Below are 23,170 nucleotides of genomic sequence, written 5' to 3'. Positions count from 1 at the left end.
AAATTCCTGGGGCTCCAACCTGCTGTGGATTCTCCTTTCTTCACAGAGCCGCTGCTGCCCCCTTCTGGCGTTGCTCTGTATTTCTCTGGGGGAGTCCTTGGGCTACACTGAGCATTTTGCAGGATCTCAATTCCCCAACCAGGGATTGAACCCTCACCCTCAGCAGTGGAAGTGCGGAGTCCTAACCACTGGACCACCAGGGGATTCCCAGGGCAAGAACTTTCTAAGGGCTCAGCAGTGCGGTACGCATTGGTGAGCCAAGTGCTGCAAGTCTAGCAACTGTGCAGGCCTGGGTGGGACTCAGGACAGACCCAGATCGTTTCTTTTTTGAGAGAGGCCCTGTTCCTAGAGAAGCTGCCTCTCTGTGAGATTTTGCAGAGGATTTGGTTTCAGTGGGACCGGAGCTGGAAGTGGGATTATTTGTTCGGATAGCTATAGTAAAACAGAAAGATGACTGCTTTGGGTATCTGGGGAGTGGAACCAAAACCAGCCCTAAACTCTGGGCTCTGGTTTTCTGAACCTCATTTGACTTTTTTGTAAAACAGGAGGTAGGGCCAGGACGATCTTGTTCAACAGGGGGTGAGGGACTTCACCTCTAAGCTCTCCCTCTCTCACGACCACTGTCCACTTTATTGATAAGGTGACAGAGACAACTTTGCTGGGGGAAAACAAATATCCTCAGAGGTCTGAAAGCCACTTGGATGATCTCTGAGATCCCCTCCCGCTCCAATGGTGTGGTTTTCTGAACTTAGAATTGAGTTACAGACATGAAAGCTGAAGTCACAGTGCCGTTTGTGGCTCTGTAAGTGCCTTGGGTGTTTTGCAGGCGGACAGTCCGGAAGACATGCACAGCTGGATTAAGGAGATCGGGGCAGCTGTCCAGGCCCTCAAGTGCCACCCCAGGGTAAGTCACTTCCTTCCTGCTCACAGTCACTGTCAGCCTTGCGATGAGTTGTCCCGAGTGGGCGGGTTTTGGTGATGTAGGCAAACAGCCCAGAGCCCAGATGCAGCAGAAGCTCCAAGCTGTCTTGTTTGTTTTTCTCTTTCCACTGATCTGGGTACAAATTTTTATTTCTGTTCAGTCGTTGGAGGAGGTGAGGTAGAGTTGGATAGAGAACCAGGGGTTCTGATGTGTCCTACACATCTCCCTGCCAGGCAGTCCTTGACACCTGCGGAGTGAATGCTGCCGCTGGACATAGTTGATCTCTGTGGACATGTATCTCTGGGCCTGTGAGGAGGTGATCCTGGGCGGAGGGCCTCTTCCTGGGCCTTTCGGACGAATATTGTCAGGAAACCTTTTACTTTTATTTTTTTTCTCCTCCCTCTTTTATTTTCCACAGGAGATGTCCTTTTCTCGGTCCATTTCTTTGACCCGCCCCGGAAGCTCCAGCCTCTCAGGGGGGCCCAACTCTATCTTGTGCAGAGGGCGGGCACCCGGGGAGGAGAGAAAGACCCTCTGCAAAGCCCCCTCCCTGGCCTCCTCCTGGCAGCCCTGGACACCTGTCCCCCAGGCCAGGGAAAAGCTGCTTCCCACCGAAGAGACTGCTGAGGACTCTTTGTTCACGCCTCGACTTGGGGAGAGCAGTACGTCTGGGGTGCTGCCCAGCTCCCGGATAAGACACCGATCAGAACCCCAGCACCCCAAGGAGAAGCCATTTGTGTTCAACCTCGATGACGAAAATATACGGACCTCTGATGTGTGATGAGGCGCGGTGCCTGGGAGGGAGGGGGTGGGCTCAGATAAGGGGCCGTGACTCAGTGTCTCCATCTGATGCAGGACAATCAGAGACCTTCCTGGCACTCGCATCCCTGTGGAGTGGGAATCCCGCTAACTTTTTAAAGAAAATGAATGCAGTGTTTTTCATTTGGGAAGGTCACTAGGTTAGACCTCTAGGCTTGCTCAGTGTGCCTCTTGCTCGACTCTTCCACAGTCCACCTGGTGAGAGGAGGTTGGAAGTCCAGTTTCATTCCTAACCAATTTTTAGTTCCTTGTCTTTGTCTTAGCTTCTTCCCTTTGTTTTCAGGCCAGGCACAGAACCTTGAGGCCAGTCATCTGGTCTTATCTTATTCTTATACATTGGCGGAAGTTTGACTGTGAAGTGGGAGAGTGGTAACTAACCCAACTGAAAGGGTAGAGGGGGTGGTGGTGGTTAGGGGGGCGGGGGACCCAGGCTCCAGCTTGGTGAGGATACTTTTCTAAGGGACGGTCTTAAAATCTGGGGGCTGTGGGAGGCCCCAAATGTCAACCAGGGAGATTCCCCCACTCCAGGGGACTGCCATAAGGGAAGAAATAGGGGCCTTTTGAAGGTATGGGGGAATAATTCAACCCCAGTGCATCAGCCAATTTTGAGAATTACTCTTTTCTCTTTGAGATGTTCTTTGACCCCGAATACTGTCGCCATGAGAGACAGACCTGCCCTCCCCATTTCTGTGTCAGACCCTTAGGCTTATCAGTGTTCAGTGTTGAGAACAAAACAGACATTGCCCTTGACATGGTGTTAACTGAAGTGCGTGGATGGTTGATGAGTGTATGGTAATTCACTTGTGTGATCCATCAGATCTCTATCTTAGAGTTTGGGAGTTGCTATAAAGCAGGTGCCAGGAAGAGACGGAATTTAGTTCACCCAGCTAAAATGCTTTGATTCATGTTTTCCCTACAGAGGAAAAAGTCTCTTTTAGCAAAAACAGATTATCTCGGGTCCTGGCCTCTCAACTCTTCTTTCATGGGCTGATACTAGTCTAGTTTTCAGTGCTGTACATGGTATACCTGGCAGATTAGATTTCTTTCTGTTCTTTGTGTCGCCTTTTGGATGATGCCTTGTGTCTGTACTTGCATGATGACACCTCATTGTCTGATGAGGTTCTGTGTGCTTAACACCGAGGAGATAACAAAGATAGCCTTGAGAGATATTTATATTTTTAACAAAAATAGAAACTGTGCATAGAAACATTGATTTAGAGGCTCTGCATCGCTGGCTAGAGATTTCCCAGGTAGAAGAGCATAGATTGTATTTCCCATCCTGTATTTTAGGATGTACCTTCTTCCATTTGTCAAAAGATGCTATTTCCAGGTTCCTGGAAGAATCTGTCTCTCCAGCTTATGTGGTGAACTGCTACCAGGGTTCCCTAAAGGGAGGGAATTTGACTCATTTCTGTCTATAACTTTGTATCAGCTAGATCAATTAGTTTTTGTCTTTAAATTAAAAGTTAACAAATATAGTGGGCGACTAAGAGAAGCATTTTTACCTAAGTCAGTCCCTTCCCCTCCTGATGTTCACATCCAACTGCAGCAAAAAACATGTAGTCAGAAAATCCTTAGTGGCTTGAGGGAAATCTGTTTCTTTCAGGCAGGGTAGTTTCCTTGTCAGGTTGTCAACTTTTCTTGACTGAACCTGCTTTAGAGATAAGCTTCACTTAAATTGTTTGGCTCACTGGTCCTGGTTGGCAAAAGGAAATCTACCCTGAATTTTACTCTCTTTCTCTTTATTCTGCAGCCTCTTGTATACTTTTGTCTTAAAAATCCCTTGTTTGGGGGTTATTTATTTATGAGTAATCAGGTGACAACATATTTCAAGTCACCTGATTTCAAGAAGCCATTCCCAATTCTTCAAGTTCTTTGTCTCAGGTTTCATCTTCAAAGTTCCCGAAAGAAAATTCTTTGGCTAGGTTAAAGAAAGTGCTCAGAGATACGGAACTATAAAAATAAATTAGGAACTTTTGAGATCTCTTATACATTCCCTGACTCATGGAAAGATGTCATCTCTTGATGTGTCAGATGTGAAAATCTACCGATTTCCTCCTTTCTTTTCAATAAGCTCTCTGCTAGATTACTGCAGCTAAATTAACTGGCTGTTATAGTAAGCTGATCTGTTTCTTACTTAGTAAGAGCTGTTTTAAGAATGTATTAAATTAAACATACTTATAAATCCAGATTGTATTACCATGATAGAGGGAAAACAAGGATTCTAGTTGGCAGATACTTGGGAATTCCAAGTTAGAATGTTGTTAATGTAGCTCCAACACCAGATAAATATAATTATCTTCAGTGAAGCCTAGAGGCATGCTCCTTGCCAAATCTCATTTCAGAATTCCTTTTGTGTCCATTGTTTCTTAGCCTCTGGTTAATTTCACATCATACCTTTTAACGTCACTACACATGTGAGCCAAAGATGGTGCATATACGACCAAAGCCTTTGGTTTGAAATGTGAAAAGTGGAACCAAATGGGAAAAACAGGGCAGGGATGCAGGATCGGTTAGTAGTTAAGTGCATAGGCTCTGGAATAAGTCTTGTTTCTTTAAAAAAGGAACCAAAAAAGGTACTGCATTTTTGTGTATGTATGGGATAAAAGCATTTTCTGAGTTGCTGTTTTTCATAAGACTTTAGACGTGGTCTTCACCCACTGTGTCTAACAGTTTCAGGTTCTTGAAAGTTAAGGATTTGCTAGCTCAGAGTCAGCTGATGGCTGGTGAACGTAGATTGGCCTTTTGCATTCTGTGAGATGACAGTCTTACTAAGATGTTGTGAAAACAGAAGAGGCACACATTGGTTTCTGAATAGAATGCTGGGCTCCTAGAGAGTCCAACTTCATAGTTCACTTGAAGCAGGGGGTAGTGTTTTGGTTTTTCTTACCTCCCCTCCCCCACAATGTAATTGTGGTCTGATACGGACTAAAAGGATCCAATAAATAAGTGGCAGATTCAGTAGTTGAACTGTGAGATTTGATATGTTTGTTTTCACTGTTAACCAGATAGACATAAGGAGGTAGTAACTAGCCTTTTGGAAATTGAGTTTCCCAAATTAGCTTTGTTTATGAGCATCCAACATGTCAGAAATAGTTTCTACCAGCCATCACTTTCTTTTCCCTTACTTCCTTTTTCTCTCTGTGTTATTGCCTGCAGTAGTGAATTACAGTCACTCATGCCTGGTAGAGTTTGAATAAAGCGAATATTTGGCCAAAAACCATACTGTTTGACCCCTTACCCGCTGTTCCAGAAGGTGTGCCTATGATCCTGTGTTTTGAACCAGTCTGTTTCAGCTGAAGTGCACTGACTTGCAGGCTGAGCTGAGTGCATGGAAACTCTTAAGCTTCTCATTTTATGTGATCTCCTAATTGGTATGTAGCAAAAATAATTTTCTAAAACTGTTTTGTTGCTTGTTTTGTAATAAAACCACGTGAAATACTGAAATATGGTGCATGTTTTCCTAACGCTGACCGTCTGTCCGTGGGTGGGTGATGTGTCTTGTCAGTCTAACCCGGTTCTGGGTGTTACTGGTTTCATGAGGTGGGTCCCTGGGAGGGCGTGGGGGCGGGGGGGGGAGGGTCGGGGAAGGGCCGAGGACATGTCTCCATCTCCTGGGACTGGACAGGATGGGTTGAAAGGGGGGTTACAGGGCGTGTGTGGAGAGGACTGCCAGGCTCTGCCCCTTAAAGTTAGGGGCTGGCGAAGGCAGCACCCCAGTCCAGAGACTGCTGCTCATCTGAGAGGGTCCAGAGGGAAGGTGGGAGGCGAGCAGAATGGCCAGACCCCTGCAGCGGCCTGCCGGGCTCGGACCTTTCGTTCTGCTGTGGCTGCTGCTGCCCGCGCCAATTGGGCGCGGGGTCCAGGCCGGACGGGCCTGGCCCGTGCCGCGCTGCCCAGCGGCCTGCGAACCCATGCGCTGCCCTCCGCTGCCCCGGTGCTCGGCGGGGACCGCGCCGGTGCTCGACCGCTGCGGGTGCTGCCGGGTCTGCGCCGCGGCCGAGGGCGAGGCCTGCGGCGGGCCGCTGGGCCGGCCGTGCGCCCCGGGACTGCAGTGCCGCGCGCCGCGCGCGCCCCGGCTCCTCGGCGGCCTCCCGCTGGGCACCTGCGGCTGCCTGGAGGCTGGGGCGACAGTGTGCGGCAGCGACGGGCGGACCTACCCCAGCCTGTGCGCGCTCCGCGCCGAGAACCGCGCCGCGCGCCTCCGTGGTGCGCTCCCGGCAGTGCCGGTGCAGAAGGGGGGCTGTGGGGACCCAGGTGAGCCGCGGGCGCGCTCTCTCGGAGCCCTTCTCGCTTCTTTAACCAGTGAGTTCCCATTGCGGGGTTTGCAGCCGGCTCCTCCCGGCTGCCTTGCCAAAGGGAGTCAGTGCCTCCGAGCTCCCGATTTTATTCCCTCCTTAAGTGTGGCGGCTCAGGGGTAAAGAATTCTCCTGCCAGTGCAGGAGACGCAAGAGATGAGGGTTCGATCCCTGGGTGGGGAAGATCCCCTGGAGGAGGGCATGGCAACCCACTCCAGTGTTCTTGCCTGGAGAATCCCATGGACAGAGGAGGCCTGGTGGGCTACAGCCAATGGGGTAGCAAAGAGTCGGACACGACAGAGAACGCATGCTCCTGAAGTTTGGTGTCTGGTTACCGGCTCCCATGTGGTTGCTCCCCAATTTCCTCCCCATAGCTGTTGACCACCGTCTTCCCTTTTAAGTAATTTCCCAATCAGGATGACAGTTCTGGTCTCCTCAAGGTGTATCCTCATGGGGACCCCAGTGAATACACAGAGAGGGAGACAGTAGAGAGGAAAGGGAGGAAAACGGGAGAGAGGACGAGAGATTTGAGAGGTGATACTCCATGCGGGCAGGCAGCCAGGGTCCTACTCCTCCAACCCCTGCCCCAAGAATAAAGCATCTCTTCGCAGGGACCGAAAGTGCAGGCTGGCTCAGGAACAAGTTCAACTTCATCGCCTCGGTGGTGGAGAAGGTGGCCCCGTCCGTGGTTCATTTACAGCTGTTCCGCAGGTAAAAGGGGTCTGAGGAGGAAGCTAAAACCCTGGGCTAAGTTTCCTGAGAGCCTCTCTGCTCCATCCGCCCCTCCCCCCCCCCCCCCCGCCCCCACTCCCACGGCATCCGCCCTTCCAGCATCAGTTAGTTCTCCCAGCATCACTCAGTCTTAAAAACCGCCCTGAGAAAATCAAGGGGCTCAAAGACCTTGTATGATCTGTTGGTCGTTTCACCAAAAAGCCCTAGTCATAAGGATTCCGACTTGCAAATCTGAGCTATTTCTCTCCCTCAGACAAATTCGAGGTCAAATGCAAGAGCCAGGAGTCATCTCGATGGTGATCTTGCCTGGCATCTTCTGCATGAAAGGAATCCCAGACCCAGAGGGCAAGAGAAACTTGTCATATGTCAGTTCTAGGCCAGTTCGTAGTGGAAAATAGGTGGGGACCAGACTTCTCTGACTCCCTCCTTGCTTGGGTGCTGGATAAAGTGGCACTAGGTCCACTTTTGCCCCCAGGATTAGGTTTAGTCGCTGAGTCCTGTCTGACTCTTTTGCGACCCCATACCAGGCTCCTCTGCCTGTGGGATTTCTCAGGCAAGAATACTGGAGTGGGTTGTCATTTCCTTTTCCACAATTAGGTTAGTCCTCTTTGAAGCAGAGGACAGCTACTTTGAGCAGCAAGACGGGGGCATTCCTGGAAAAGGAGAATTGGAATCAGCTCTCAGTCCTGTTCCTAAGGGATGGCCAGGGCACTGAACACACAGAGTCTGGTTAACGTGGAGAGAATGGAAACAGGGAGAAGTACAATGTCTGAGGAAGCTAGAGTGAGAGAATGTTTGATAAATGCCAGGTTTCTCGTGCTTCCAGATTACAGCGGATGCCCTGATTTGCCTGCCCTTGGCTTATGCTGTTGTCTTGCTGAGACAGGTCGCCTCTCGGCAGTGAGGATGTTCCTGTGTCCAGTGCCTCTGGGTTCATAGTGTCTGAGGATGGGCTCATTGTTACCAACGCCCATGTCCTCACTAACCAGCAGCGGATCCAGGTGGAGCTGCAGAGTGGGGTCCAGTATGAAGCCACCGTCAAGGACATTGACCATAAACTGGATCTTGCCCTGATCAAGATTGAGCCAAATGTGAGTCTGCGTATTTGGGGATTTTCATCAACTTGCTGGTCTTTTCTTCCCCACCCGATCACACATCTTTTCTTCTTGCTATATGTTTCCTTCGTCTCCCACCCCTGTTCTCTTTCTTTCTGTTCGTCACTCCTTCTTTTTTTTATTTTCTTCCGTGCCCGTCTGTCCATCCCTAGCAATTTCTATTAACTACACAGCTGTCTTTTTTTCTCCTTCAGTTCCTTCTCCAACAGAGCCTGCTTCTGGGAAACTTATTTCTCTGCTGTCTTAGAACACCAGACATGACTGTAGTGGATTCCAAGCTGCTAAGATGTGCTTTGAGTTCCTTGCTATGCAAAGTGGTCCACACCCCAGCAGAACTGACATCATCTGAGAAGTGTTTAGACAACTCAGATTGACTGAATCAGAATCTGCCTTTTCTTTTTTTATTTTATTCACCTCTATAATCCTATGGTACTATGCTCTCTTTTATTTTCTTTCTCTTTAGTTTTTAATTGGAGGATGATTGCTTTACAATGCTGTGTTAGTTTGCGCTGTGCGGCAAAGTCAATCAGCTATTTGTGTACGTACATCCCCTCCATCAGGAGCCTCCCTCCCACTCCCCCCGCCATCTCACCCCTCTAGGTCATCACAGAGCACCGAGCTGAGCTCCCAGTGCTATGCCACAGCTTCCCACTAGCTCTCTCTTTCACACATGGCGGTGTGCATGTGTCAGAGTTACTCTCCTGATTCGTTCCACCCTCTCCTTCCCACCCTGTGTCCACATGTCCATGCGCTACGTCTGTGAGAACCTACCTCTTAGTATGATTCCCAAGAGGTTCATGTGCACAGTTAAAGAGAAAGACTGCTTTGAGTGACCTCCTTTCTGTTCACCTCCTTTCTCTTCATGGCTTGTTAACTTTGCAAACTCGTGAGCTGGATTAGGGCTGAGTAAACTGCTAACATCGGTTTATATTTGATCAATTAACTTCACTTTGTTTACTTATCATTATTTCTACAAGCAGTGATTGTAGATTTTAGAGATCGTCTGATCATCTTAACAAGTGAGAATCTGGTGTAGTCGGAGTGTAAGGAAGAAGCCTCAGGCAGTTGTAGAACCGAGGTGTGTGGTCGATTCTTAGATTCAGGGTGCTAAAATGGTAGTGCCCATGTCATTTATGTGTTATACACAAATGCTGATTGAGTCCATTCTTGATTTATCCACCTCATCCCTCCTCACCCACATACAGACTGACCTCCCTGTATTGCTGCTGGGAAAGTCATCTGACCTGCGAGCTGGCGAGTTCGTGGTGGCCTTGGGGAGCCCGTTTTCACTGCAGAACACAGTGACGGCAGGAATTGTCAGCACTACCCAGCGAGGGGGCAAAGAGCTTGGGCTGAAGGATTCAGACATGGATTATATCCAGACGGATGCCATAATTAATGTAAGTCACGGGGGTGGCTGTCCTCAGCCCGTAAGATGCAGTGGCCAGTAAGATCTCACCAGCAATGCAGTGAGAAGAACACTTCAGGGTACCTTTGTTTCCCTTCGGCCTTTCAGGGATGTCCAGAGATCAGGTCTACCCTCGTGGGAGGGATGGAGTGCCATGCTGTTAGAGGTCAGCCTGTGAGATGTGATAAGTGGCATCCATGATACTGGATGGTCTCTTAGGGTCTGTCACAGAGATCACCACTGCCATAGGAAGTGGTGGTCCCCTTGCTGTTGTTTTTTTAATTTTAAGATATTCATTTATTTGTTTATTTATTTATCTATCTGTCTGAGTCTTCGTTGTGGCACTTGGGATCTAGTTGGGGCATGTAGAATCTAGTTCCCTGACTAGGGATGGAACTTGGCCCTCCTGCCTTGGTAGTGCAGAGTCTTAGCCTCTGGACCACCAGGGAAGTCCCCTCTTCCTATCATTCTTTACCTGCACTGATTTTGGAATTGATGATGATGCAGCTTGCCTTTGCCTGTCCTGGGGGAATAGGGGCTCACTAGAGCAGGCTGCTTTTGATAAACCTCTTTAGGGACTATGTAGACGTGACCAGGAAAAAAGTACTGATGGCCTTTTCCAATTCTGTCTTCAGCACGGGAATTCTGGGGGGCCTCTGGTGAACTTGGTAAGTAGCCACTTTTTTTTGTTGCCTCACACCTCTTCCTAGCTTTCAGAGACTTGACATTTCATGGTGCAGATGCCCATGTTGCTGCTGTATCGAGACCTGTGGTCTGATGCTTTTCTATTATTGCACCGTAAGTGAAGAGTCAGGAAAATTTCAGATCTACAATGGGTTTGTCATCCTGGTGTGTGAGCTCATCCAGTTGAGGGTGCCAGAGTTTCCTTCACACCTACTTACATCTCTTCCATGTGTTCTCTGCTTTCCTTGGGTACTTAACAAAAGTCCTGGGTACTAAACCCAAATTATGTCAAACGACCACTGTACTGTGGAATGTATATCCTTGATGACCTCCTGCTTCTGCATGTGAAGAACTAACTCTCACCCCAAAATGCTAATTTAGTATTGACCTGCGTAGAGATGATAAAGGCATCAACAGCAGTCCATTGCTGTCTCATGTATTTAATTCTTAAATTTTAATCAATATCCCTGGTGGCAATGCCAGGGTTTCTAGTTGCTCAAATACATGTGACAACCTGAGAGGCCAATGCTGTCTGAAACACAGCCTGTGACCGTGGCCTCTGAGTCCCTTTGAGTGGGTCATTTTTGGCTCCTCTTTACATGTTACATTTGCTTGTAGGAGGATGCGTTGGGTGTGAAATCACTGAGCACTTTTTACTTATAACATTGCACGTGGTTTGGGGCCTGCTTTTTCCAGTAGACAATGAATTTACTAGAGCGGAGATGAAATGCTGAATTTCAAGTCACACTCCAGACCTATTGAATTATAATCTGTATTTCAGTGTGATAGGAAGTCTTTTTTTTTTTCTCCTGCCCATTCCCTAACAAAAGCTAAGGGATGATGAAATTCAGAAAAAGTATTTCCCACTTCATAAATTATGTTTAGGGGAGCTTTGTTCCTAAGGTCAATTTGCTGAATCTTCTGAATAGTTTCATTGAAGTGTGACTGAAAGTCAACAGCTTTTTGCCTTTTCCGTGTTTATTTTTAGTCTCATTTAAAGAATGGAAAGGCATATATTCCTTATCTTCATATCTGTGTTGAAATATAAACTGTGGTTCACTTTGAAAAATCAATGTAATTTGAGCAAGAAAAAAAAAAGTGAGCTCAGGATTAAAACCGCAAACTCCTCAGCAGGAATCTGTACTGGAGTAGGTCCCCTCTGTAACCCGCCACACTGCTGGTCCCCTAAGATGCTGCCTGCTGCTCCACCCTAAGCATCTCTAAGCTCTCTCTTCCTTTGCCTGTTCAGTCTGCACAGCTGGGCAGCTGAGCGATGTCCCCTCCTTTGGCAGGATGGTGATGTGATTGGCATAAACACACTGAAGGTGACTGCAGGAATCTCCTTTGCAATTCCCTCGGATCGCATTCGGCAGTTCTTGGCCGAATTCCATGAGCGCCAGCTGAAAGGTAAGGGGAGTTGGTTCGGACTTTTCTTCCCCTCAGGCTTCCTGGTGACTCACATAGTAAAGAATATGCCTGCAATGCAAGAAACCCAGCTTTGATCCCTGGGTCAGGGAAGATTCTTGCCTGGAGAATTCCATGGACAGAGGAGTCTGGCGGGCTATAGTCCATAGGGTCGCCAAGAATTGGATGTGACTGAGCAATTAAGGCTCTTGAGAAACCTATATGTAGGTCAGGAAGCAACAGTTAGAACTGGACATGGAACAACAGACTGGTTCCAAATAGGAAAAGGAGTGCGTCAAGGCTGTATATTGTCACCCTGTTTATTTAACTTATATGCACAGTACATCATGAGAAATGCTGGGCTGGAAGAAGCACAAGCTGGAATCAAGATCTCTGGGAGAAATATCAATAACCTCAGATATGCAGATGACACCACCCTTATGGTAGAAAATAAAGTGTAACTAAAAAGCCTCTTGATGAAAGTGAAAGAGGGGAGTGAAAAAGTTGGCTTCAGTTCAGTTCAGTCACTCAGTCGTGTCCGACTCTTTGCGACCCCATGAATCGCAGCACACCAGGCCTCCCTGTCCATCACCAACTCCTGGAGTTCACTCAAACTCATGTCCATCGAGTCGGTGATGCCATCCCACCATCTCATCCTCTGTGGTCCCCTTCTCTTGCCCCCAATCCCTCCTAGCATCAGTCTTTTCCAATGAGTCAAGTCTTCGCATGAGGTGGCCAAAGTACTGGAGTTTCAGCTTTAGCATCATTCCTTCCAAAGAACACCCAGGACTGATCTCCTTTAGAATGGACTGGTTGGATCTCCGTCCAAAGCGCAACATTCAGAAAACAAAGATCATGGCATCTGGTCCCATCACTTCATGGGAAATAGATGGGGAAACAGTGGAAACAGTGGCTGACTTTATTTTTTTGGGCTCCAAAATCATTGCAGATGGTGATAGCAGCCATGAAATTAAAAGACGCTTACTCCTTGGAAGGAAAGTTATGACAACCTAGACAGTATATTCAAAAGCAGAGATGTTACCTTGCCAACAAAGGTCTGTCTAGTCAAGGCTATGGTTTTTCCAGTGGTCATGTATGGATGTGAAAGTTGGACTGTGAAGAAAGCTGAGCACCAAAGAATTGATGCTTTTGAACTGTGGCGTTGGAGAAGACTCTTGAGAGTCCCTTGGACTGCAAGGAGATCCAACCAGTCCCTCCTAAAGGATATCAGTCCTGGATGTTCATTGGAAGGACTGATGCTGAAGCTGAAACTCCAATACTTTGGCCACCTCATGCGAAGACTTGACTCATTGGAAAAGACTCTGATGCTGGGAGGGATTGGGGGCAGGAGGAGAAGGGGACGACAGAGGATGAGATGGCTGGATGGCATCACCAACTCTATGGACATGAGTTTGGGTGAACTCTGGGAGTTGGTGATGGACAGGGAGGCCTGGCGTGCTGTGCCCCCACACAATTCATGGGGTCACAAAGAGTTGGACACGACTGAGCGACTGAGCTGAACTGAGCAACTAACACTTTCACTTTTCACCTTTTTCTTCCCCTCCAGTGCTTTTCAGGAGCCCTCAAAGGCCTTACCTGTGGTGGAGACACTCTTTTGAGTACTGCAGAAAACAGAGTCATGTTTCATGTTAGACCCGACTCCGATCACAGTGGGGCCAGGCAGCAATACCGGGGGCTAGGTGCAAGGCCTGGCATGAGGTGTACCCAGAAATATTCAGATTGAATTGCTGTGGAAAGGAAAGCCTGGGGCTGGAGGTGGGGCGGTGAGCCTGCGCTAATGACGAAGGTTCTCTGAAGCACGTTTGTCTTGGCTGACAGCCTGAGAGGGCAGTTATAATTGGAAGGAATATTCTGTGACTCCAGGTCTTTTAAGCTCTGCCAAAAGGAGAGAGGTCTTGTTGTCAGTAACACATTATAATTTTCCTTTCCAGGAAAGGCTCTCTCACAGAAGAAATATCTGGGTCTGCGCATGCTACCCCTCACAATGAAGTAAGCACAGGCTTGACTATGTCTGGGTTGTATTTCAGAAGTAAAAGTTACAGATAGAGAGTCTGAACGGGGAAGGTAGAGGATGTGGTCAGCAGATGAATCACCTACCACTTGTCATGGAGTCGGTGACCGTGTCTGCTGGCACCAACACACTGCACTTTCCACGGGACTCTTTCACTTGTGGCTGTATTTTTTTATTTCCTTTTCTTTTGGCTGCACCACGTGGCACATGGGATCTTCGTTCCCCGACCAGGGATTGAACCTGTCCCCCTTGCAGTGGAAATTCGGAGTCTTAACCACTGGACGGTCAGGGAAGTCACACTATGGCCACACTTTATAGTGTCCAGTGGTTCTAGGCTTTGGCACCGAGAATCAGGGGAAGAATGACTGTGGCCCTGTGACCAGCTAGATGGTGTCCTTGTCCCCTGGGTGTGAGCCTTGGGCAGAGCAGAGAGTCCCCACTGAGAGCTAGGGGCGGGCCAGGGCTAGTTCACTGTGCTTCCTAACCTCCTGGGGAAACTCTTGTCACTCTTCCTAGCCTGCTTCAAGAAATGAAAAGGCAAGATCCAGAATTCCCTGACGTGGCTTCTGGGATTTTTGTGCATGAGGTGATTCAAGGAACAGCTGCTGAAAGGTAAGAGCAGTGCAGGCCCCGGCCCAGGCTCCTCCATTCTCACTAGATGTGTCCCGTGGTAAACGTGTGTAGGATCCAGGCTCCTGTCCTGTACCGTGGGCTCCACCTGCAGAGGCCCTGAGGGGTGTGACTGACCAACTGCATTTTACGTTTTGTGCATGCTTGCATGCTAAGTCGCTTCAGTCCTCTCCGGCTCTTTATGACCCTGCGGACTGCAGTCCACCAGGCCCCTCTGTCCATGGGGTTCTCCAGGCAAGAATACTGGAGTAGGTTGCCATTTCCTTCTCCAGGAGATCTTCCCAAGCCAGGGATCAAACTTGCTTCTCTTAAGGTCTCCTGCATTGGCAGGTAGGTTCTTTACCTCTAGCCACCTGGGTAACCCCATTTTGCATTTTACTTAATTTTAATTGATAATTGAATTAAAACAAAACAGAACAGAAGCAATGTAAAATGTTTTCCCATGAAGCATACCTTTTTTTGTTGTTGTTCTGGGAAGATTGCATTTTACTTTAATAACTGCACTATGGAAGAAATTATCATCAGGTATATGCTGTTTCTCAGAGAAGGCAATGGCACCCCACTCCAGTACTCTTGCCTGGAAAATCCCATGGACAGAGGAGCCTGGAAGGCTGCAGTCCATGGGGTTGCTGAGGGTCGGACACGACTAAGCGACTTCACTTTCACTTTTCACTTTCATGCATTGGAGAAGGAAATGGCAACCCACTCCAGTGTCTTGCCTGGAGAATCCCAGGGACGGGGGAGCCTGATAGGTTGCCGTCTGTGGGGTCACACAGAGTCGGACATGACTGAAGCAACTTAGCAGCATATGCTGTTTCTAGAAGATTTCAAAGAGTGTAAAATATGTATAATAATTATTAAAATATGACATGTTAAAATGATATTTTAGATATACAGCTAAGACATTAAAGTACATTTTTATATATTAGTTCCATCTGTTTTAAAATTAGAGAAAAACTTTTTTTTAATGTGGCTACCAGTTCACATAAATTTAAACTAATTTCTCTAGAATTGCCAAATCTACTCTTTTGCTACCTTACTTAATAAGAATCAGAAGAATCTGGAGGGTTAGGAGTTTAGGAACATATTTTAGGTACTTTGAAATCCTGGATGACACTAAAGAATTCTCTGACACTATCAGAGGCCAGCACTAAACAAGTACATAAAGTGAATAAAGCAAAGGCTAGAGACATTTTGAGAGATTTCCAGTAACTACTGAGAGAAAAGATGACTCGGTCTACAGTCATTCTCCTGGTGTCTCTCTTATGCTTCTTGCATATCCTTCCCTCACCGTTTTTGTTTTTTTAAGGGCTCAACAGTCTGCTTAGATTATGTTAACTTTTCATAGGGCAAGAATCTATAGGGTACTAACTGTTCAGAACAGCTAAGTGTTAGGCTTCCAGTTACTATATTTGACTTGCCATTGGCTTTTCTAGGCTTTCTGGGTCCCTGCCCCCACTTATTTTTAACTTCTGGTTCAAGGCCAAAGCTATTTCTTTCAGCTTTTCGGTCCTTGTTCCTCAAAATTTGGTCTGTAGACCAGCAACAATGGCATTAGCTAGAGCTTTTTAGAATGACAGGAGTACCGCTGGAAAAGAATTTGAAAAAGAATAGATACGTGTCTAGGCATAACTGAATCACTTTGCTGTACACCAAAACTAACACAACATACTCCAATATAAAATAAAAAGTTTAGAAAGAATCAGAATCTGCTTTTTAAATAAGATCTTCAGAGGATTCGGGTGCACGTTACATGGTGGGAATTGCTGCTGCCTTGAAGTCTCTGATAAACTGGAAATCTTCCTGGTGTCACCCACTTATAATAGTGATTACATTCCGGTAATAACAGCTGGCATTTATCAACCACTTACTGTGTCAGGCATCATTTAAAGGGTCTGAGGGCCTAGAGGAGCTATCCCACGTTGAAGGTCAGGAAGGGTGGTGGTGAGGAGATACCCCTCGTCCAAGGTAAGGAGCAGCGGCTGCACTTTGCTGGAGCAGCCATGAAGAGTTACCCCACGCCCAAGGTAAGAGAAACCCAAGTAAGACGGTAGGTGTTTCAAGAGGGCATCAGAGGGCAGACACACTGAAACCATACTCACAGAAAACTAGTCAATCTAATCACACTAGGACCACAGCCTTGTTTAACTCAATGAAACTAAGCCATGCCCGTGGGGCCACCCAAGACGGGCGGGTCATGGTGGAGAGATTTGACAGAATGTGGTCCACTGGAGAAGGGAATGGCAAACCACTTCAGTATTCTTGCCTTGAGAACCCCATGAACAGTATGAAAAGGCAAAATGATAGGATACTGAAAGAGAAACTCCCCAGGTCAGTAGGTGCCAATATGCTACTGGAGATCAGTGGAGAAATAACTCCAGAAAGAATGAAGGGATGGAGCCAAAGCAAAAACAATACCCAGCTGTAGATGTGACTGGTGATAGAAGCAAGGTCCGATGCTGTAAAGAGCAACATTGCATAGGAACCTGGAATGTCAGGTCCATGAATCAAGGCAAATTGGAAGTGGTCAAACAAGAGATGGCAAGAGTGAATGTTGACATTCTAGGAATCAGAGAACTGAAATGGACTGGAATGGGTGAATTTAACTCAGATGACCATTATATCTATTACTGCGGGCAGGAATCCCTCAGAAGAAATGGAGTGGCCATCATGGTCAACAAAAGAGTCTGAAATACAGTACTTGGATGCAATCTCAAAAACGACAGAATGATCTCTGTTTGTTTCCAAGGCAAACCATTCAATATCACAGTAATCCAAGTCTATGCCCCAACCAGTAATGCTGAAGAAGCTGAAGTTGAACAGTTCTATGAAGACCTACAAGACCTTTTACAACTAACACCCAAAAAAGATGTCCTTTTCATTATAGGGGACTGGAATGCAAAAGTAGAAAGTCAAGAAACACCTGGAGTAACAGGCAAATTTGGCCTTGGAATACAGAATGAAGCAGGGCAAAGACTAATAGAGTTTTGCCAAGAAAATGCACTGGTCATAGCAAACACCCTCTTCCAACAACACAAGAGAAGACTCTATACATGGACATCACCAGATGGTCAACACCGAAATCAGATTGATTATATTCTTTGCAGCCAAAGATGGAGAAGCTCTATACAGTCAGCAAAAACAAGACCAGGAGCTGACTGTGGCTCAGACCATGAACTCCTTATTGCCAAATTCAGACTGAAATTGAAGAAAGTAGGGAAAACCACTAGACCATTCAGGTATGACCTAAATCAAATCCCTTATGATTATACAGTGGAAGTGAGAAATAGATTTAAGGGCCTAGATCTGATAGATAGAGTGCCTGATGAACTATGGAATGAGATTCGTGACATTGTACAGGAGACAGGGATCAAGACCATTCCCATAGAAAAGAAATGCAAAAAAGCAAAATGGCTGTCTGGGGAGGCCTTACAAATAGCTGTGAAAAGAAGAGAAGCGAAAAGCAAAGGAGAAAAGGAAAGATATAAACATCTGAATGCAGAGTTCCAAAGAATAGCAAGAAGAGATAAGAAAGCCTTCTTCAGCGATCAATGCAAAGAAATAGAGGAAAACAACAGAATGGGAAAGACTAGGGATCTCTTCAAGAAAATCAGAGATACCAAAGGAACATTTCATGCAAAGATGAGCTCGATAAAGGACAGAAATGGTATGGACCTAACAGAAGCAGAAGATATTAAGAAGAGATGGCAAGAATACACAGAAGAACTGTATAAAAAAGATCTTCATGACCCAGATAATCACAATAGTGTGATCACTGACCTAGAGCCAGACATCCTGGAATGTGAAGTCAAGTGGGCCTTAGAAAGCATCACTACGAACAAAGCTAGTGGAGGTGATGGAATTCCAGTTGAGTTATTCCAAATCCTGAAAGATGATGCTGTGAAAGTGCTGCACTCAATAGGCCAGCAAATTTGGAAAACTCAGCAGTGGCCACAGGCCTGGAAAAGGTCAGTTTTCATTCCAATCCCAAAGAAAGGCAATGCCAAAGAATGCTCAAACTACCGAACAACTGCACTCATCTCACACGCTAGTAAAGTGATGCTCAAAATTCTCCAAGCCAGGCTTCAGCAATATGTGAACCGTGAACTTCCTGATGTTCAAGCTGGTTTTAGAAAAGGCAGAGGAACCAGAGATCAAATTGCCAACATCCGCTGGATCATGGAAAAAACAAGAGAGTTCCAGAAAAACATCTATTTCTGCTTTATTGACTATGCCAAAGCCTTTGACTGTGTGGATCACAATAAACTGTGGAAAATTCTGAAAGAGATGGGAATACCAGACCACCTGATCTGCCTCTTGAGAAATTTGTATGCAGGTCAGGAAGCAACAGTTAGAACTGGACATGGAACAACAGACTGGTTCCAAATAGGAAAAGGAGTACGTCAAGGCTGTATATTGTCACCCTGTTTATTTAACTTTTATGCAGAGTACATCATGAGAAACGCTGGACTGGAAGAAACACAAACTGGAATCAAGATCTCCGGGAGAAATATCAATAACCTCAGATATGCAGATGACACCACCCTTATGGCAGAAAGTGAAGAGGAACTACAAAGCCTCTTGATGAAAGTGAAAGTGGAGAGTGAAAAAGTTGGCTTAAAGCTCAACATTCAGAAAGCGAAGATCATGGCATCCGGTCCCATCACTTCATGGGAAATAGATGGGGAAACAGTGGAAACAGTGTCAGACTTTATTTTTTTGGGCTCCAAAATCACTGCAGATGGTGACTGCAGCCATGAAATTAAAAGATGCTTACTCCTTGGAAGGAAAGTTATGACCAACCTAGATAGCATATTCAAAAGCAGAGACATTACTTTGCCAACAAAGGTTCGTCTAGTCAAGGCTATGATTTTTCCTGTGGTCATGTATGGATGTGAGAGTTGGACTGTGAAGAAGGCTGAGCGCTGAAGAATTGATGCTTTTGAACTGTGGTGTTGGAGAAGACTCTTGAGAGTCCCTTGGACTGCAAGGAGATCCAACTAGTCCATTCTGAAGGAGATCAGCCCTGGGATTTCTTTGGAAGGAATGATGCTAAAGCTGAAACTCCAGTACTTTGGCCACCTGATGCGAAGAGTTGACTCATTGGAAAAGACTCTGATGCTGGGAGGGATTGGGGGCAGGAGGAGAAGGGGACGACAGAGGATGAGATGGCTGGATGGCATCACTGACTCGTTGGACGTGAGTCTGAGTGAACTCCAAGAGTTGGTGATTCACAAGGAGGCCTGGCGTGCTGCGATTCATGGGATTGCAAAGAGTCGGACACGACTGAGCGACTGATCTGATCTGATCTGATGTACTTGTTCAAGCCCCCCAGTAATTTGGGGATATAGGTGTTATTTTACAGAGGTAGCAAATGGGGTGCAGAGGTTAATGACCTTGGAAGTTACATGCTGTGTCAGTCAGAAGGCAGGGATGTGGGACCTGGCTTGGCCCCTGGATTATCTTACTCTTGCGGCTGCTGTTATTGTTTCTGAGAGGCAGAGTGACGGGCAAGAAGATGGGTTTTCAAGTCTGAAACATCCAGGATGAAATCCTTTTTTAGCTCTTACAAGCTGACAGTCGTGGGGAAGCTCTCTTATTTGTCTGAGCCCCACTTCCCCATATTTGATGCATAGTTTGCATCCAGTAATACTTTACAGATTTCTTTTCTTTTTCTACTTACAGAACTATTGTGAATTAACTTCTTTCTTTGTGCACCATACCAGGCACCAACCCCTCCACCTATGTACTGCCCCCACCCCGCTCCCCCACCCCCCCCTCCCCCTTCCCCGCTCGCCCCTCCCGTCACCCCCCACCCCTGCCCCCGCCCCGCCCCGCAACTGCCCTTGTTCTCAAGGTTTTCTCTGCTTTTAGCTCTACCCTTGAACTTCTCTTCATATGCACTTCCTTTAAATTTCTCTTTTCTTTTTTTAAAATAAACTCCACATACCCTGATAATCCTCCCACATTATCATTTCTTCCCTGGGCTTCTTAGCTTCCTATTCCTCACTTTTTTTTTTTTTTTTTGCTGTACCTGGCGGCTTGTGAGATCTCAGTTCCCTGACCAGGGGTCTAATAACCTGCCCCCCTGGCAGTGAAAGCACAGAGTTCTAACCACTGGACTGCCAGGGAATCCCACCAATGCACCCCGTCCCCCCAATTCCCTCAAATGGTGTCTCCTGTGGTCATTTGACTTCAAGCCTGTTTTTGACTTTAAGACAGATCGTCCACATGGCTATATATTTACTGTAATGTTTCATATCTGGAACTAGTTTTGTTTCTAGAACATATATTCTATGTGAAACAAATATGTTGGAGGCTGAATATAATCACAACTTTGAGGGAAAGAAGCCTTAAATATTTAGAGCTTGGAGCTTCGTGACTGGTTTTTGACTTTCTGGAAATTGCTTCTGTAGTACAGCTCAGCATACCCTCCGGGTCCATAAATTGTAGATGAAGGTGGGGCAGGTAAGTGGGCTGTCAACACTCCACTGATCAGAGTGTAATTGTCTGGAAAAATATGTATTGCTTGGGCTTTTCACATTTATTGGTAAGGTTGAGGGTATGTTTCAGGTTAAGTGAGGTCAGGGATTAACAGAAAGGAAAAGCTCAACTTGCTATTTCAAACCAAAAAACATATGGGAGGAGCAAATTTCATACATATGATTCTGGTGGAATATGAATTTTAGAAAGGTGAATACGGTTGTTGTCCTCCAGTGATTCTGCAGCATATACTAGAACAGCCCCCATATTTGGAAGTGAAAAGTGAAAGTGAAGTTGCTCAGTTGTGTCCAACTCTTGCAACCCCATGGACGAGCCTGCCAGGCTCTTCCAAAAATGGATTTTCCAGGCAAGAATTACTGGAGTGGGTTGCCATTTCCTTAGGATCTTCCCAACCCAGGGATAGAACCCAGGTCTCCTGCATTGCAGGCAGACTCCTTACCATCTGAGCCACCAGGGAAGTGGCATATTTGGAAGGATGGAGGCTATTTCTGGTTCCCTGGTTTGCATGCTTAATGTCAGCACGATAGTAGTGCCTTAAGAGACAGACATTAAATTCTAGATGGGGATTAAGTCAAACTCTTACAGATTCATGGTCCTTTTTTCTCCCCTCCCAGCTCTGGGTTGAAAGACCACGATGTAATTGTCAGCATAAACGGACTGCCTGTCACCACGACAACCGATGTGATTGAAGCTGTTAAGGCCAATGATTCACTTTCCCTCCTGGTTCGTCGGAAAAGTCAAACTTTGATCCTGACAGTCACACCTGAGATAATCAATTAAAAGCCTTGCTTTAAAGATAAATTATCATCTAACAAAACCAAAGCTACATTACCTGGTTTGTATTGAGGATGTGCCAGTGATGGCAAGGGGTTTTAGGATCTCTTTCTTTTGAAGAAAAATGTGTGCTTTTAAAACACACATACACACATTCCAGAACCATCAGGTTGGGGGTGTTACAATCGCTGCTGAGAAGCCTAAGGGAAGTAGAAGGACATGGTGCCAGGAAGTCTGGGGAGCTGATAAAATTTTATTTAACAACAGGAAACAGCTGAAAACAGGCAGTTTCTAATTTATCCTGATGGAAGGACATTTTAGTACTATAAAACTTCTCTATAGCCATAAACTGGATATAACACCACACACACACACACACACACACACACATACATCTATCTACCAATATTAAGAAACTGAATCCAGAGTGCAAAGGAAATCACATTTTTAATATTATTCCTTTACTCAAACAGTTTTTCAGGTTTATCACATTTGGCCAGGGTTTGTAAATACAGAGGATGCTCATCACTTAGAAGTCACACTGAAAAGTAACCAATTTGGATGGTCACAGAGTATAGATTCTCAGGTTGTCAGCTAGCAGTGGAAACAACTCTGGTTCCCATCAGCTTTTCTGTGAGGAGGGCTTCTATAAAATATTCTATAAAATAGAAACTCTAATAATTTAGACTTTTACCTCTTTACCCAAGTTCTTCCTGGAAACATTCATGATCAGTGATTTTGAGTCTGAAAGCTGCCACAGTTTATTTATTTTTTAAAAATAACTTTTGATGGGGTTTGTGAATATCTTTAGGGATTTTTTTTTTTAAGTGTGAGATGAAGCAGGATTTGTGGTTTAAAGTAGTATCTTATTTGGGGCAGGATTTCAATTTTAGTTTTCCAGATTTTTCTTAAAAGTGAGTTTTTCTTTTTAAAAAGGGGCATCCTTGAACTCTCAAGTTCTATGCAGAAATTTTAAGTTTATGTGCATTTTTCTGGGGAGAAGGTTCAATTTCTTCAGGACCCATAGCAATTTAAAATATACTGCCTTAGACTACAGAGATTATAAATAAGAATCTATCGATTTACAGTTACAAAGAAGTTGAGGTCAATGTGGTACAGAACTTTCAAGACAAGAGAATAATCTGTTTTCATTTTTACATAATTGACACCATTTAATACCATAAGAAGAGCGGTCATATTAATCAGGGATAATAAAGCTGAAACTTTCAGGAAAACTGCTTCATAATGATAGAGAGTATCCAGTTATTTTAACTGGGATTCTTGGCTTTTATGTCAATAATTACGAGACTAAACTTTGAGCGGTTCTACCTTGATTGTTCCTAGAATTTATACACTGCCCAAATAGCAGGCTCTTTGTAAACCCCCCTTTTACTTTACACTTAACAGTTCTTTTCAACTCAGATTGTAAGGGATGGGAACTAAGTTTTAAAACCCACAAGTTTAGAACATTTTTTTTAATCCCCTGTGATGTGGGAACTTGAAAGCTTGGCTGTCTCTTTCCCTATGACTGACTGTTGTAGCCCACAGTGAGAAACTTCGGTACCATGCTTATTTTGACAAATGTGTTTGGTTTCTGTTTCCCACAAGTCACATCCTAATTCTATCTAGCACTCAGCAGTAATATTCTTTAAGGAAGAGTCTGTTTTTCTTTCCAAGGATGTGAGGCTCTTCATTTTATATTATGTAATCATGAAGAGGAGATTTAGAGTTACTTGTATGATTTTTTTTTTTAATCTGTCTATAACACGGGCTTTCTAAATTGGTAAATGATACCTTTTCAATAGGAAAATTCTGCCAAGAGTATAGCTGAACCCAGACATATCTGGA

At 45.7% G+C, this 23,170-nt stretch overlaps 2 protein-coding genes across 5 annotated transcripts in view; both read left to right on the top strand.

Annotated features, from left to right (window-relative positions):
• The window catches only part of PLEKHA2 (pleckstrin homology domain containing A2), a 64,764-nt gene extending 59,576 nt beyond the window's left edge, over positions 1-5,188 (top strand). For all 3 annotated transcript variants that reach the window (XM_025278273.3, XM_025278277.3, XM_025278280.3), the window contains exons 11-12: positions 827-904; positions 1,341-5,188. In XM_025278273.3, coding sequence (XP_025134058.1) covers positions 827-904; positions 1,341-1,703 — 441 coding nt within the window. In that variant the 3' untranslated portion in view covers positions 1,704-5,188. The remainder of the gene's footprint in view (positions 1-826; positions 905-1,340) is intronic.
• Positions 5,189-5,327: 139 nt separating this feature from the next.
• HTRA4 (HtrA serine peptidase 4) lies at positions 5,328-23,165 on the top strand. Of its 2 annotated transcripts, XM_006052218.4 has the most exons (9): positions 5,330-5,998; positions 6,651-6,750; positions 7,658-7,862; positions 9,092-9,286; positions 9,930-9,962; positions 11,271-11,385; positions 13,335-13,392; positions 13,931-14,026; positions 21,163-23,165. In XM_006052218.4, exons 1-9 carry the CDS (start codon positions 5,518-5,520, stop codon positions 21,326-21,328), a joined length of 1,449 nt encoding a protein of 482 aa, XP_006052280.4. In that variant the 5' UTR covers positions 5,330-5,517; the 3' UTR covers positions 21,329-23,165. The 2 variants fall into 2 exon arrangements, with proteins under 2 accessions (XP_025134051.3, XP_006052280.4); XM_025278266.3 differs by lacking the exon at positions 9,930-9,962 and having other exon boundaries at positions 5,328-5,998.
• Positions 23,166-23,170: the final 5 nt, after the last annotated feature.

The sequence above is a fragment of the Bubalus bubalis genome, chromosome 1 (genome assembly GCF_019923935.1).
Source record: "Bubalus bubalis isolate 160015118507 breed Murrah chromosome 1, NDDB_SH_1, whole genome shotgun sequence".
NCBI classification, from domain to species: Eukaryota; Metazoa; Chordata; class Mammalia; order Artiodactyla; family Bovidae; genus Bubalus; species Bubalus bubalis.
Note: the sequence above shows the minus strand (reverse complement) of the source record. Positions and strands in the feature narration are given on the sequence as shown.